The following is an 11,834-nucleotide window of genomic DNA, read 5'->3' on the forward strand; positions in this document are numbered from 1 at the left end:
CCAAGGCTGTAGTGAGGTCTGGAGCCGAGTGGTCCTGCCAGAACCCAAACTGGGCCTCAGTGAGCAGGTTATTGGTGAGTAAGTGCCGCTTGATAGCACTGTCGACGACAATCATCAGCAAAGTCATGGAAGGTGAGAGTCGGCTGATGGGGCGGTAATTGGCCGGGTTGGATTTGTCCTGCATTTTGTGGACAGGACATACCTGGGCAGTTTTCCACATTGTCGGGTAGATGCCAGCGTTGTAGCTGTACTGGAACAGCTTGGCTAGAAGCCCAGCTAGTTCTGGAGCACAAGTGTTCAGCACGATAGCCGGGATGTTGTTGGGGCCCAGAGCCTTTGTTGTATCCAGTGCGCTCAGCCGTTTCTTGATATTGGAGTGAATCGAATTGGCTGAAGACTGGCTTCTGTGATGGTGGGGACCTCGGGAAGAGGCTGATATGGACATCCACTCAGCACTTCTGGCTGAAGATGGTTGCAAACGCTTCAGCCTTGTCTTTTGCACCAGTGTGCTGGGCTCCACCATCATTGAGGATGGGGATATTCATGGAGCCTCCTCCTCCCGTTAGTTGTTTAATGGTCCACCACCATTCACGGCTGGATGTGGCAGGACTGCAGAGCTTTGATCTGATCTGTTGGTTGTGTGATCGCTTAGCCCTGTCTGTAACACGCTGCTTCCGCTGTTTAGCATGTATTGTAACTTCACCAGGTTGGCACCTCATTTTTAGGTACGCCTGGTGCTGCTCCTGGCAGGCTCTTCTACAGTCCTCATTGAACCAGGGTTGGTCCTCTGGCTTGGTGGTAATGTTAGAGAGAGGGATATGCCAGGCCATGAGGTTACAGATTGTGGAGGAATACAATTCTGCTGTTGCTGATGGCCCACAGCACCTTGTGGATGACCAGTTTTGAGCTCCTAGATCTGTTTTGAATCTATCCCATTTAGCACGGTAGTAGTGCCACACAACACGATGGAGAGTGTCCTCATTGTGAAGATGGGACTTTGTTTCCACAAGGTGGTCACTGCTACCAATACTGTCATGGACAGATGCATCTGCGACAGGTAGATTGGTGAGAACGAGGTCAAGGAGGTTTTCCCCTCGGTTTTCTCACCACCTGCCACAGGCCCAGTCTGGTAGCTGTGTCCTTCAGGACTCGGCCAGCTCGGTCAGTAGTGGTGCTACCGAGCCACTCTTGGTGATGGACATTGAAGTCCCCCACCCAGAGTACATTCTGTGCCCTTGCTACTCTCAGTGCTTCTCCCAAGTGGTGTTCAACATGGAGGAGTACTGATTCATCAGCTGAGGGAGGGCGGTAGGTGGTAATCACCAGGAGGTTTCCTTGCCCATGTTTGACCTGAAGTCATGAGACTTCATGGGGTCCGGTGTCAATGTTGAGGACTCCCAGGGCCATTCCCTCCCGACTGTATACCACAGTGCCGCCACCCCTGGTGGGCCGGTCCTGCCGGTCGGACAGGACATACCCAGGGACGGTGATGGAGGAGTTTGGGACATTGGCTGAAAGGTATGATTCTGTGAGTATGACTATGTCAGGCTGTTGCTTGACTAGTCTGTGGGACAGCTCTCCCAATTTTGGCACAAGTCCCCAGATGTTAGTGAGGAGGACATTGCAGGGTCGACTGGGCCGGGTGTGCCGTTGTCGTGTCCGAAGCCGGTGCCGAGGTCGATGCCGGGTGGTCCGTCCGGTTTTATTCTTTTTATTGATTTTTGTAGCGGTTTGTTACAACTGAGTGTCTCGCTGGGCCATTTCAGAGGGCAGTGGGTCTGGAGTCACATCGGCCAGACCGGGTAAGGACGGTAGATTTCCTTCCCTAAAGGACATTAGTGAACCAGATGGGTTTTTACGACAATCCGGTAGTTTCATGGTCACCATTACTGATACTAGCAATTATTCCGGATTTATTTAATTAACTGAATTTAAAATTTCCCAGCTGCCGTGGTGGGATTTGGACTCACGTCCCTGGATCACTAGCCCAGGCCTCTGGTCCAGTAACATAACCACTATGCTCGCATTCCCGTTCCTGTGAAAGGAGGAAGAGGGAGAATCGGAAGTGTGCTTAAAGAGAGTGTGAAGATGAGAGAGTGCTGGGGTCCAGTTAGCGCGGCCCAACCCCCTGCTGCCTGCCTGGCCCCCCTCTCTGTGTTTGTGTTTATTTGTTAACCCATTGTAGGTGTTCGAGGATGGTGAGCAGATACAACACAGACGATGAAACCGGACTGCAGTGTTCCCCCGCTGTCAGGGACTGGGCCTGTGAGACGGACCTCGAGAGCCCAGTCCAACTGGCAGGGTAAGTACGGTAACACACCTGGCTACGGTGAGAGGCTCCACACTGGCCCACAGGCCGGCTCCGGGGAGCAAGGAGAGCGTGGGGGGGTGGGGGGGGGGAAGCTCTGGGCGGGGGGTGGGGGAGCTCTTTGCGGGGGGGAGCTCTGGGGGGGGTGGTGGGGGAGCTCTGGGGGGGGGTATCTCTGGGCGGAGGGGCGGCGAAGGGCTCAGCCAGTCCTCACCATTGGCGGGGTTGTGGAGGAGGTCGAATGGAACGAGAGCAGCAAGTACCTGACAGAGCAGGGCTTCAGTGGGAATCGGCGCCCTGTGGTGTGGGCCAGGAAGACGGCACGCCCGCTCCTGGGTCCACACTCCACTGGCGCCCTGCCACGGGCGCTACCGTTGCTCTCGTCCTGCCGCCCCCGGGTTAGGGAGGAGGTCAAATGGCCAGGCTTGGCTGTGATGGCAGCCAGTGTGGAATAGCCGGGTGCCACTCGCTATCTATGCTGACACAGGTACGAGGGGCTGAGTGGCCGCCTGTGCTGTATAAATTCTACCATTACTATGTCGAATGGCCCGTTCGGTGAGGCAGCAGAGGGTAGCTGGTGCCCGTACCCAGTGGACAGCGAGATCGTTAAATTGCAGTAATTCCCCCGCAGATTGTTCGCCCTGCAGCGTAACCCCTCCCTCTTGTGTTTTTCAGCCCTCATTGGTTGGAAGTGTACGAAGAGGCCCCCCCGAGATTGGTACGTCACACGGTGCGGGGTGTGTTCTGAGGTCTGTAGCTCCGATACACCAAGTGGGGTTTAAGCTGCTGTGGGTGGGAGAGTGTGCTCTGCAGTCCCAGTGCGACACAGAACGCCCCCCCCAACACTGCAAACCTCACCCTGTGGGGTGGGGGGGCAGCAACACTGGACTGCACTGGAGCCTGCTGCAAACAACAACTTGCATTTACACAGCGCCTTTAACATAGTAAAACGTCCCAGGGCGCTTCACAGGAGCGATTATTGAACAAAATTTGACACCGAGCCACATGAGCTATTAGGGCAGGTGACCTGAAGCTCGGGCAGAGAGGTCGGTTTAAGGAGCGTGTAATGGATGTACACTGTGATGTCCACCAGGGAGCAGTGCTGGGACGGGTTAGAAATGAACTTGACTTGGAACGGGGCAGATCACACAGCCCCTCACTGGGGGGGAGCGAGAGCCCTTCACTGGGGGAGGGGGCGAGGGTCCCTCACTGGGGGGGAGCGAGGACCCCTCACAGGGCGAGGGCCCCTCACTGGGGGAGAGCGAGGACCCCTCACTGCGGGAGGGGGCGAGGGCCCCTCGCCGGGGGAGGGGGGGCGAGGGCCCCTCGCCGGGGGAGGGGGGGCGAGGGCCCCTCGCCGCCGGGGGAGGGGGGGCGAGGGCCCCTCGCCGCCGGGGGAGGGGGGGCGAGGGCCCCTCGCCGCCGGGGGAGGGGGGGGGGCGAGGCCCCTCGCCGCCGGGGGAGGGGGGGCGAGGGCCCCTCGCCGGGGGAGGGGGGGCGAGGGCCCCTCGCCGCCGGGGGAGGGGGGGCGAGGGGCCCCTCGCCGCCGGGGGAGGGGGGGCGAGGGCCCCTCGCCGCCGGGGGAGGGGGGGGGGGCGAGGGCCCCTCGCCGCCGGGGGAGGGGGGGCGAGGGCCCTCGCCGCCGGGGGAGGGGGGGCGAGGGCCCCTCGCCGCCGGGGGAGGGGGGGGGGCGAGGGCCCCTCGCCGCCGGGGGAGGGGGGGCGAGGGCCCCTCGCCGCCGGGGGAGCTGTCGATTTATGTAACGGATGTCTCTCTCTGCTGCAGCTCAGCAGTCAGGCCCGCCCAAAGACCAAACGTTGAACAGGACATTAGGCGTCCCACTCCATCCATGGAGCTGGAGAGACTTCCTTCACCAAGAGAACTGTATGGCAAAAGGAAAGGCAGGCGGAGGGTAGCCGGCGAGAGGCGCGTCATGGCAGTCATCTGTCACATGGAGGAGCTGAAGAGGAGACAGACCGACATCGATCAGTATGAAACCACAGCCAATTCTTTAATAGGGCAGCCTCCTCTCCCTCTCCCCCTCCCTCCCTCCCTCCCTCCCCCCCCCGCCCCCCCCCAGTGTCCCTCCTCTTCTCCCCCCCCCGCCCCCAGTGTCCCTCCTCTTCCCCCCGCCCCCAGTGTCCCTCCTCTTCCCCCCCCCCCAGTGTCCTCCTCTCCCCCCACCCCCCCCCAGTGTCCCTCCTCTTCCCCCCCCGCCAGTGTCCCTCCTCTTCCCCCCCGCCAGTGTCCCACCTCTTCCCCCCCCCCAGTGTCCCTCCTCTTCCCCCCCCCCAGTGTCCCTCCTCTTCCCCCCCCCCAGTGTCCCTCCTCTTCCCCCCCCCCAGTGTCCCTCCTCTTCCCCCCCCCCAGTGTCCCTCCTCTTCCCCCCCCCCAGTGTCCCTCCTCTTCCCCCCCCCCCAGTGTCCCTCCTCTTCCCCCCCCCAGTGTCCCTCCTCTTCCCCCCCCCAGTGTCCCTCCTCTTCCCCCCCCCCAGTGTCCCTCCTCTTCCCCCCCCCAGTGTCCCTCCTCTTCCCCCCCCCCAGTGTCCCTCCTCTTCCCCCCCCCCCAGTGTCCCTCCTCTTCCCCCCCCCCCAGTGTCCCTCCTCTTCCCCCCCCCCCCAGTGTCCCTCCTCTTCCCCCCCCCAGTGTCCCTCCTCTTCCCCCCCCCCAGTGTCCCTCCTCTTCCCCCCCCCAGTGTCCCTCCTCTTCCCCCCCCCCCAGTGTCCCTCCTCTTCCCCCCCCAGTGTCCCTCCTCTTCCCCCCCCCAGTGTCCCTCCTCTTCCCCCCCCAGTGTCCCTCCTCTTCCCCCCCCAGTGTCCCTCCTCTTCCCCCCCCAGTGTCCCTCCTCTTCCCCCCCCCAGTGTCCCTCCTCTTCCCCCCCCCAGTGTCCCTCCTCTTCCCCCCCCAGTGTCCCTCCTCTTCCCCCCCCCAGTGTCCCTCCTCTTCCCCCCCCAGTGTCCCTCTCTTCCCCCCCAGTGTCCCTCTCTTCCCCCCCCCAGTGTCCCTCCTCTTCCCCCCCCAGTGTCCCTCCTCTTCCCCCCCTGTCCCTCCTCTTCCCCCCCCGTGTCCCTCCTCTTCCCCCCCCGTGTCCCTCCTCTTCCCCCCCGTGTCCCTCCTCTTCCCCCCCCGTGTCCCTCCTCTTCCCCCCCGTGTCCCTCCTCTTCCCCCCCCCGTGTCCCTCCTCTTCCCCCCCCGTGTCCCTCCTCTTCCCCCCCCGTGTCCCTCCTCTTCCCCCCCCGTGTCCCTCCTCTTCCCCCCCCGTGTCCCTCCTCTTCCCCCCCCGTGTCCCTCCTCTTCCCCCCCCGTGTCCCTCCTCTTCCCCCCCGTGTCCCTCCTCTTCCCCCCCCGTGTCCCTCCTCTTCCCCCCCCCCGTGTCCCTCCTCTTCCCCCCCCCCGTGTCCCTCCTCTTCCCCCCCCCCCGTGTCCCTCCTCTTCCCCCCCCCCCCCGTGTCCCTCCTCTTCCCCCCCCGTGTCCCTCCTCTTCCCCCCCCGTGTCCCTCCTCTTCCCCCCCGTGTCCCTCCTCTTCCCCCCCCCGTGTCCCTCCTCTTCCCCCCCCGTGTCCCTCCTCTTCCCCCCCCCGTGTCCCTCCTCTTCCCCCCCCCCCGTGTCCCTCCTCTTCCCCCCCCCCGTGTCCCTCCTCTTCCCCCCCCCCCCGTGTCCCTCCTCTTCCCCCCCCCGTGTCCCTCCTCTTCCCCCCCCCCGTGTCCCTCCTCTTCCCCCCCCCGTGTCCCTCCTCTTCCCCCCCCCCGTGTCCCTCCTCTTCCCCCCCCCCGTGTCCCTCCTCTTCCCCCCCCCCGTGTCCCTCCTCTTCCCCCCCCCCGTGTCCCTCCTCTTCCCCCCCCCCGTGTCCCTCCTCTTCCCCCCCCCCGTGTCCCTCCTCTTCCCCCCCCGTGTCCCTCCTCTTCCCCCCCCCCCGTGTCCCTCCTCTTCCCCCCCCCGTGTCCCTCCTCTTCCCCCCCCCCGTGTCCCTCCTCTTCCCCCCCCCGTGTCCCTCCTCTTCCCCCCCCCGTGTCCCTCCTCTTCCCCCCCCCCGTGTCCCTCCTCTTCCCCCCCCCGTGTCCCTCCTCTTCCCCCCCCCCGTGTCCCTCCTCTTCCCCCCCCCCGTGTCCCTCCTCTTCCCCCCCCCCCGTGTCCCTCCTCTTCCCCCCCCCCCCGTGTCCCTCCTCTTCCCCCCCCCGTGTCCCTCCTCTTCCCCCCCCCCCGTGTCCCTCCTCTTCCCCCCCCCGTGTCCCTCCTCTTCCCCCCCCCCCCGTCCCTCCTCTTCCCCCCCCCCCCCCCGTGTCCCTCCTCTTCCCCCCCCCCGTGTCCCTCCTCTTCCCCCCCCCCCGTGTCCCTCCTCTTCCCCCCCCCCCCGTGTCCCTCCTCTTCCCCCCCCCCCGTGTCCCTCCTCTTCCCCCCCCCCCCCGTGTCCCTCCTCTTCCCCCCCCCCCCCGTGTCCCTCCTCTTCCCCCCCCCCCCGTGTCCCTCCTCTTCCCCCCCCCCGTGTCCCTCCTCTTCCCCCCCCCGTGTCCCTCCTCTTCCCCCCCCCCAGTGTCCCTCCTCTTCCCCCCCCCCAGTGTCCCTCCTCTTCCCCCCCCCCCAGTGTCCCTCCTCTCCCCCCCCCCCAGTGTCCCTCCTCTCCCCCCCCCCAGTGTCCCTCCTCTCCCCCCCCCCAGTGTCCCTCCTCTCCCCCCCCCCAGTGTCCCTCCTCTCCCCCCCCCAGTGTCCCTCCTCTCCCCCCCCAGTGTCCCTCCTCTCCCCCCCCCCCCAGTGTCCCTCCTCTCCCCCCCCCCCCCAGTGTCCCTCCTCTCCCCCCCCCCAGTGTCCCTCCTCTCCCCCCCCCCAGTGTCCCTCCTCTCCCCCCCCCAGTGTCCCTCCTCTCCCCCCCCCCCAGTGTCCCTCCTCTCCCCCCCCCCAGTGTCCCTCCTCTCCCCCCCCCCCCCAGTGTCCCTCCTCTCCCCCCCCCCAGTGTCCCTCCTCTCCCCCCCCCAGTGTCCCTCCTCTCCCCCCCCCAAGTGTCCCTCCTCTCCCCCCCCCCCAGTGTCCCTCCTCTCCCCCCCCCGTGTCCCTCCTCTCCCCCCCCCCCGTGTCCCTCCTCTCCCCCCCCCCCCCCGTGTCCCTCCTCTCCCCCCCCCCCCCCCGTGTCCCTCCTCTCCCCTCTCCCCGTGTCCCTCCTCTCCCCTCTCCCCCCCCCCCCGTGTCCCTCCTCTCCCCCCCCCCCCGTGTCCCTCCTCTCCCCTCCCCCCCCGTGTCCCTCCTCTCCCTCCCTCCCCCCCCCGTGTCCTCCTCTTCCCCCCCCCCAGTGTCCCTCCTCTCCCCCCCCCCCCCCAGTGTCCCTCCTCCCCCCCCAGTGTCCCTCCTCTCCCCCCCAGTGTCCCTCCTCTCCCCCCCCAGTGTCCCTCCTCTCCCCCCCAGTGTCCCTCCTCTCCCCCCCCAGTGTCCCTCCTCTCCCCCCCAGTGTCCCTCCTCTCCCCCCCAGTGTCCCTCCTCTCCCCCCCCAGTGTCCCTCCTCTCCCCCCCCAGTGTCCCTCCTCTCCCCCCCAGTGTCCCTCCTCTCCCCCCCAGTGTCCCTCCTCTCCCCCCCCAGTGTCCCTCCTCTCCCCCCCCAGTGTCCCTCCTCTCCCCCCCCAGTGTCCCTCCTCTCCCCCCCCAGTGTCCCTCCTCTCCCCCCCCAGTGTCCCTCCTCTCCCCCCCCAGTGTCCCTCCTCTCCCCCCCCAGTGTCCCTCCTCTCCCCCCCCAGTGTCCCTCCTCTCCCCCCCCAGTGTCCCTCCTCTCCCCCCCAGTGTCCCTCCTCTCCCCCCCCAGTGTCCCTCCTCTCCCCCCCCAGTGTCCCTCCTCTCCCCCCCCAGTGTCCCTCCTCTCCCCCCCCCAGTGTCCCTCCTCTCCCCCCCCAGTGTCCCTCCTCTCCCCCCCCCAGTGTCCCTCCTCTCCCCCCCCAGTGTCCCTCCTCTCCCCCCCAGTGTCCCTCCTCTCCCCCCCCAGTGTCCCTCCTCTCCCCCCCCAGTGTCCCTCCTCTCCCCCCCCAGTGTCCCTCCTCTCCCCCCCCAGTGTCCCTCCTCTCCCCCCCCAGTGTCCCTCCTCTCCCCCCCCAGTGTCCCTCCTCTCCCCCCCCAGTGTCCCTCCTCTCCCCCCCCAGTGTCCCTCCTCTCCCCCCCCAGTGTCCCTCCTCTCCCCCCCAGTGTCCCTCCTCTCCCCCCCCAGTGTCCCTCCTCTTCCCCCCCAGTGTCCCTCCTCTTCCCCCCCAGTGTCCCTCCTCTTCCCCCCCCAGTGTCCCTCCTCTCCCCCCCCAGTGTCCCTCCTCTCCCCCCCAGTGTCCCTCCTCTCCCCCCCCAGTGTCCCTCCTCTCCCCCCCAGTGTCCCTCCTCTCCCCCCCCAGTGTCCCTCCTCTCCCCCCCCAGTGTCCCTCCTCTCCCCCCCCAGTGTCCCTCCTCTCCCCCCCAGTGTCCCTCCTCTCCCCCCCCAGTGTCCCTCCTCTCCCCCCCAGTGTCCCTCCTCTCCCCCCCAGTGTCCCTCCTCTCCCCCCCCAGTGTCCCTCCTCTCCCCCCCCAGTGTCCCTCCTCTCCCCCTCCAGTGTCCCTCCTCTCCCCCCCCAGTGTCCCTCCTCTCCCCCCCCAGTGTCCCTCCTCTCCCCCCCCAGTGTCCCTCCTCTCCCCCCCAGTGTCCCTCCTCTCCCCCCCCCAGTGTCCCTCCTCTCCCCCCCCAGTGTCCCTCCTCTCCCCCCCCCAGTGTCCCTCCTCTCCCCCCCCCAGTGTCCCTCCTCTCCCCCCCCAGTGTCCCTCCTCTCCCCCCCCAGTGTCCCTCCTCTCCCCCCCCAGTGTCCCTCCTCTCCCCCCCAGTGTCCCTCCTCTCCCCCCCCAGTGTCCCTCCTCTCCCCCCCAGTGTCCCTCCTCTCCCCCCCCAGTGTCCTCCTCTCCCCCCCCCAGTGTCCCTCCTCTCCCCCCCAGTGTCCCTCCTCTCCCCCCCCAGTGTCCCTCCTCTCCCCCCCCAGTGTCCCTCCTCTCCCCCCCAGTGTCCCTCCTCTCCCCCCCCAGTGTCCCTCCTCTCCCCCCCAGTGTCCCTCCTCTCCCCCCCAGTGTCCCTCCTCTCCCCCCCAGTGTCCCTCCTCTCCCCCCCAGTGTCCCTCCTCTCCCCCCCCAGTGTCCCTCCTCTCTCCCCCCAGTGTCCCTCCTCTCTCCCCCAGTGTCCCTCCTCTCTCCCCCCAGTGTCCCTCCTCTCTCCCCCAGTGTCCCTCCTCTCTCCCCCCAGTGTCCCTCCTCTCTCCCCCCAGTGTCCCTCCTCTCTCCCCCCCGGTGTCTCTCCCCCCCCCCCCCCCCCGGTGTCCCTCCTCTCCCCCCCCCCCGGTGTCCCTCCTCTCACCCCCCCCGGTGTCCCTCCTCTCACCCCCCCCCCCGGTGTCCCTCCTCTCCCCCCCCCCCCCCCCCCCGGTGTCCCTCCTCTCCCCCCCCCCCGGTGTCCCTCCTCTCCCCCCCCCCCGGTGTCCCTCCTCTCCCCCCCTCCCGGTGTCCCTCCTCTCCCCCCCCCCCGGTGTCCCTCCTCTCCCCCCCCCCCCCCCCGGTGTCCCTCCTCTCCCCCCCCCCGGTGTCCCTCCTCTCCCCCCCCCCGGTGTCCCTCCTCTCCCCCCCCCCGGTGTCCCTCCTCTCCCCCCCCCCGGTGTCCCTCCTCTCCCCCCCCCCGGTGTCCCTCCTCTCCCCCCCCCGGTGTCCCTCCTCTCCCCCCCCCCCGGTGTCCCTCCTCTCCCCCCCCCCGGTGTCCCTCCTCTCCCCCCCCCCCGGTGTCCCTCCTCTTCCCCCCCCCCCCGGTGTCCCTCCTCTCCCCCCCCCCGGTGTCCCTCCTCTCCCCCCCCCCCGGTGTCCCTCCTCTCCCCCCCCCCCCGGTGTCCCTCCTCTCCCCCCCCCCGGTGTCCCTCCTCCCCCCCCCCCGGTGTCCCTCCTCTCCCCCCCCCCCCGGTGTCCCTCCTCTCCCCCCCCCCGGTGTCCCTCCTCTCCCCCCCCCCCCGGTGTCCCTCCTCTCCCCCCCCCCCGGTGTCCCTCCTCTCCCCCCGCCCCCGGTGTCCCTCCTCTCCCCCCCCCCCCCGGTGTCCCTCCTCTCCCCCCCCCCCCCGGTGTCCCTCCTCCCCCCCCCCCCCGGTGTCCCTCCTCTCCCCCCCCCCCGGTGTCCCTCCTCTCCCCCCCCCCGGTGTCCCTCCTCTCCCCCCCCCCGGTGTCCCTCCTCTCCCCCCCCCCCCCGGTGTCCCTCCTCTCCCCACCCCCCGGTGTCCCTCCTCTCCCCCCCCCCCCGGTGTCCCTCCTCTCCCCCCCCCCGGTGTCCCTCCTCTCCCCCCCCCGGTGTCCCTCCTCTCCCCCCCCCCCCCGGTGTCCCTCCTCTTCCACCCCCCCCCCCCCCCCCGTTGTCCCTCCTCTCCCCACCGCCCCCCCCCCCCGGTGTCCCTTCTCTTCCCCCCCCCCCCCCCCCCCCCCCCCCCACCCCCCCACATGCTGACTTTCCTGAGCTTGATGAAGAAGGATAGAAAAGCTGAACACTAGGGTGGGGTGAAACTGATGAGTCTGAGCAAGAGTTTGTGTAACTGGGGTGCGGGAGGGAGGTGAATCCATTTTTATCATAAAGTCATAACGGCACAGAAGGAGGCCATTCGGCCATCGAGTCCGTGCCGGCTCTCTGTGGAGCGATCCAGTCAGTCCCATTCCCCCGCTCTATCCCCGTAGCCCTGCAAGTTTATTTCCCTCAAGTGCCTATCCAGTCTTCCTTGAAAACATCGAGTGTCTCCGCTTCCACCACTTCCGTCAGCAGAGAGTTCCAGGTCCTCACCACTCGCTGCGTAAAAAAGTTTTTCCTCACGTCCCCCTGTATCTCTTGCCCAAAACCTTAAATCTGTGTCCCCTAGTCCTTGTACCATCAACTAGTGGGAACAGCCTTTCCCCGTCTAGCCTATCCAAACCCATCATAATCATGTCCACCTCGATCAAATCACCCCTCAACCTCCTTTGCTCCAATGAAAACAAATCCAACTTCTCCAACCTGTCCTTGTAGCTAAGATCCCCCATCCCCGGAACCATTCTGGTAAATCCCCTCTGCACCTTCTCAAGGGCCTTCACATCCTTCCTAAAGTGTGGTGACCAGAACTGGACGCAGTACTCCAGTTGTGGCCTAACCAGCGCTTTATAAAGGTTCAGCATAACTTCTCTACTTTTGTACTCAGTACCTCTATTTATGAAGCCCAAGATACCATATGTATTGCTAACCACTCTCTCAATATGTCCCGCCACCTTCAGGGACCTATGCACATTAACTCCCAGGTCCCTCTGTCCCTGTACACTTTAAAACTGTGCCATTAAGTGTATATTGCCTCTCCCTGTTCCTTCTGCCAAAATGCATCACCTCACACTTCTCTGTATTAAATTACATCTGCCACTTGTCGGCCCATTTCTGAGATTCCTTGCTTTCCACGACCCTACAAACTGGCTGAGTGTCAGGCGCATAGAGAGAGAGGAGACTTTCACTCCATCTCTTGGGTGAGAGTCTCCCGCCTTAATGGAGCCGCTCGTCAG

General features: G+C 66.7%; 1 protein-coding gene across 6 annotated transcripts in view; it reads left to right on the forward strand.

The window, feature by feature from the left end:
* LOC147091143 (protein INCA1-like) overlaps window positions 1-11,834 on the forward strand; it is a 32,619-nt gene that overhangs the window by 9,485 nt on the left and 11,300 nt on the right. For 3 of the 6 annotated variants that reach the window (XM_085977607.1, XM_085977609.1, XM_085977608.1), the window contains exons 3-5: window positions 1,728-1,802; window positions 2,186-2,302; window positions 2,984-3,026. In XM_085977607.1, the coding sequence (XP_085833733.1) occupies window positions 1,728-1,802; window positions 2,186-2,302; window positions 2,984-3,026 (235 nt within the window). The remainder of the gene's footprint in view (window positions 1-1,727; window positions 1,803-2,185; window positions 2,303-2,983; window positions 3,027-11,834) is intronic. The other 3 variants (XM_085977611.1, XM_085977610.1, XM_085977612.1) reach the window with 3 other exon arrangements.

Source organism: Somniosus microcephalus, unplaced genomic scaffold (genome assembly GCF_052327205.1).
Source record: "Somniosus microcephalus isolate GS21.2 unplaced genomic scaffold, FLI_Smic_1.0 unresolved_chr4, whole genome shotgun sequence".
Classification (NCBI taxonomy): Eukaryota; Metazoa; Chordata; class Chondrichthyes; order Squaliformes; family Somniosidae; genus Somniosus; species Somniosus microcephalus.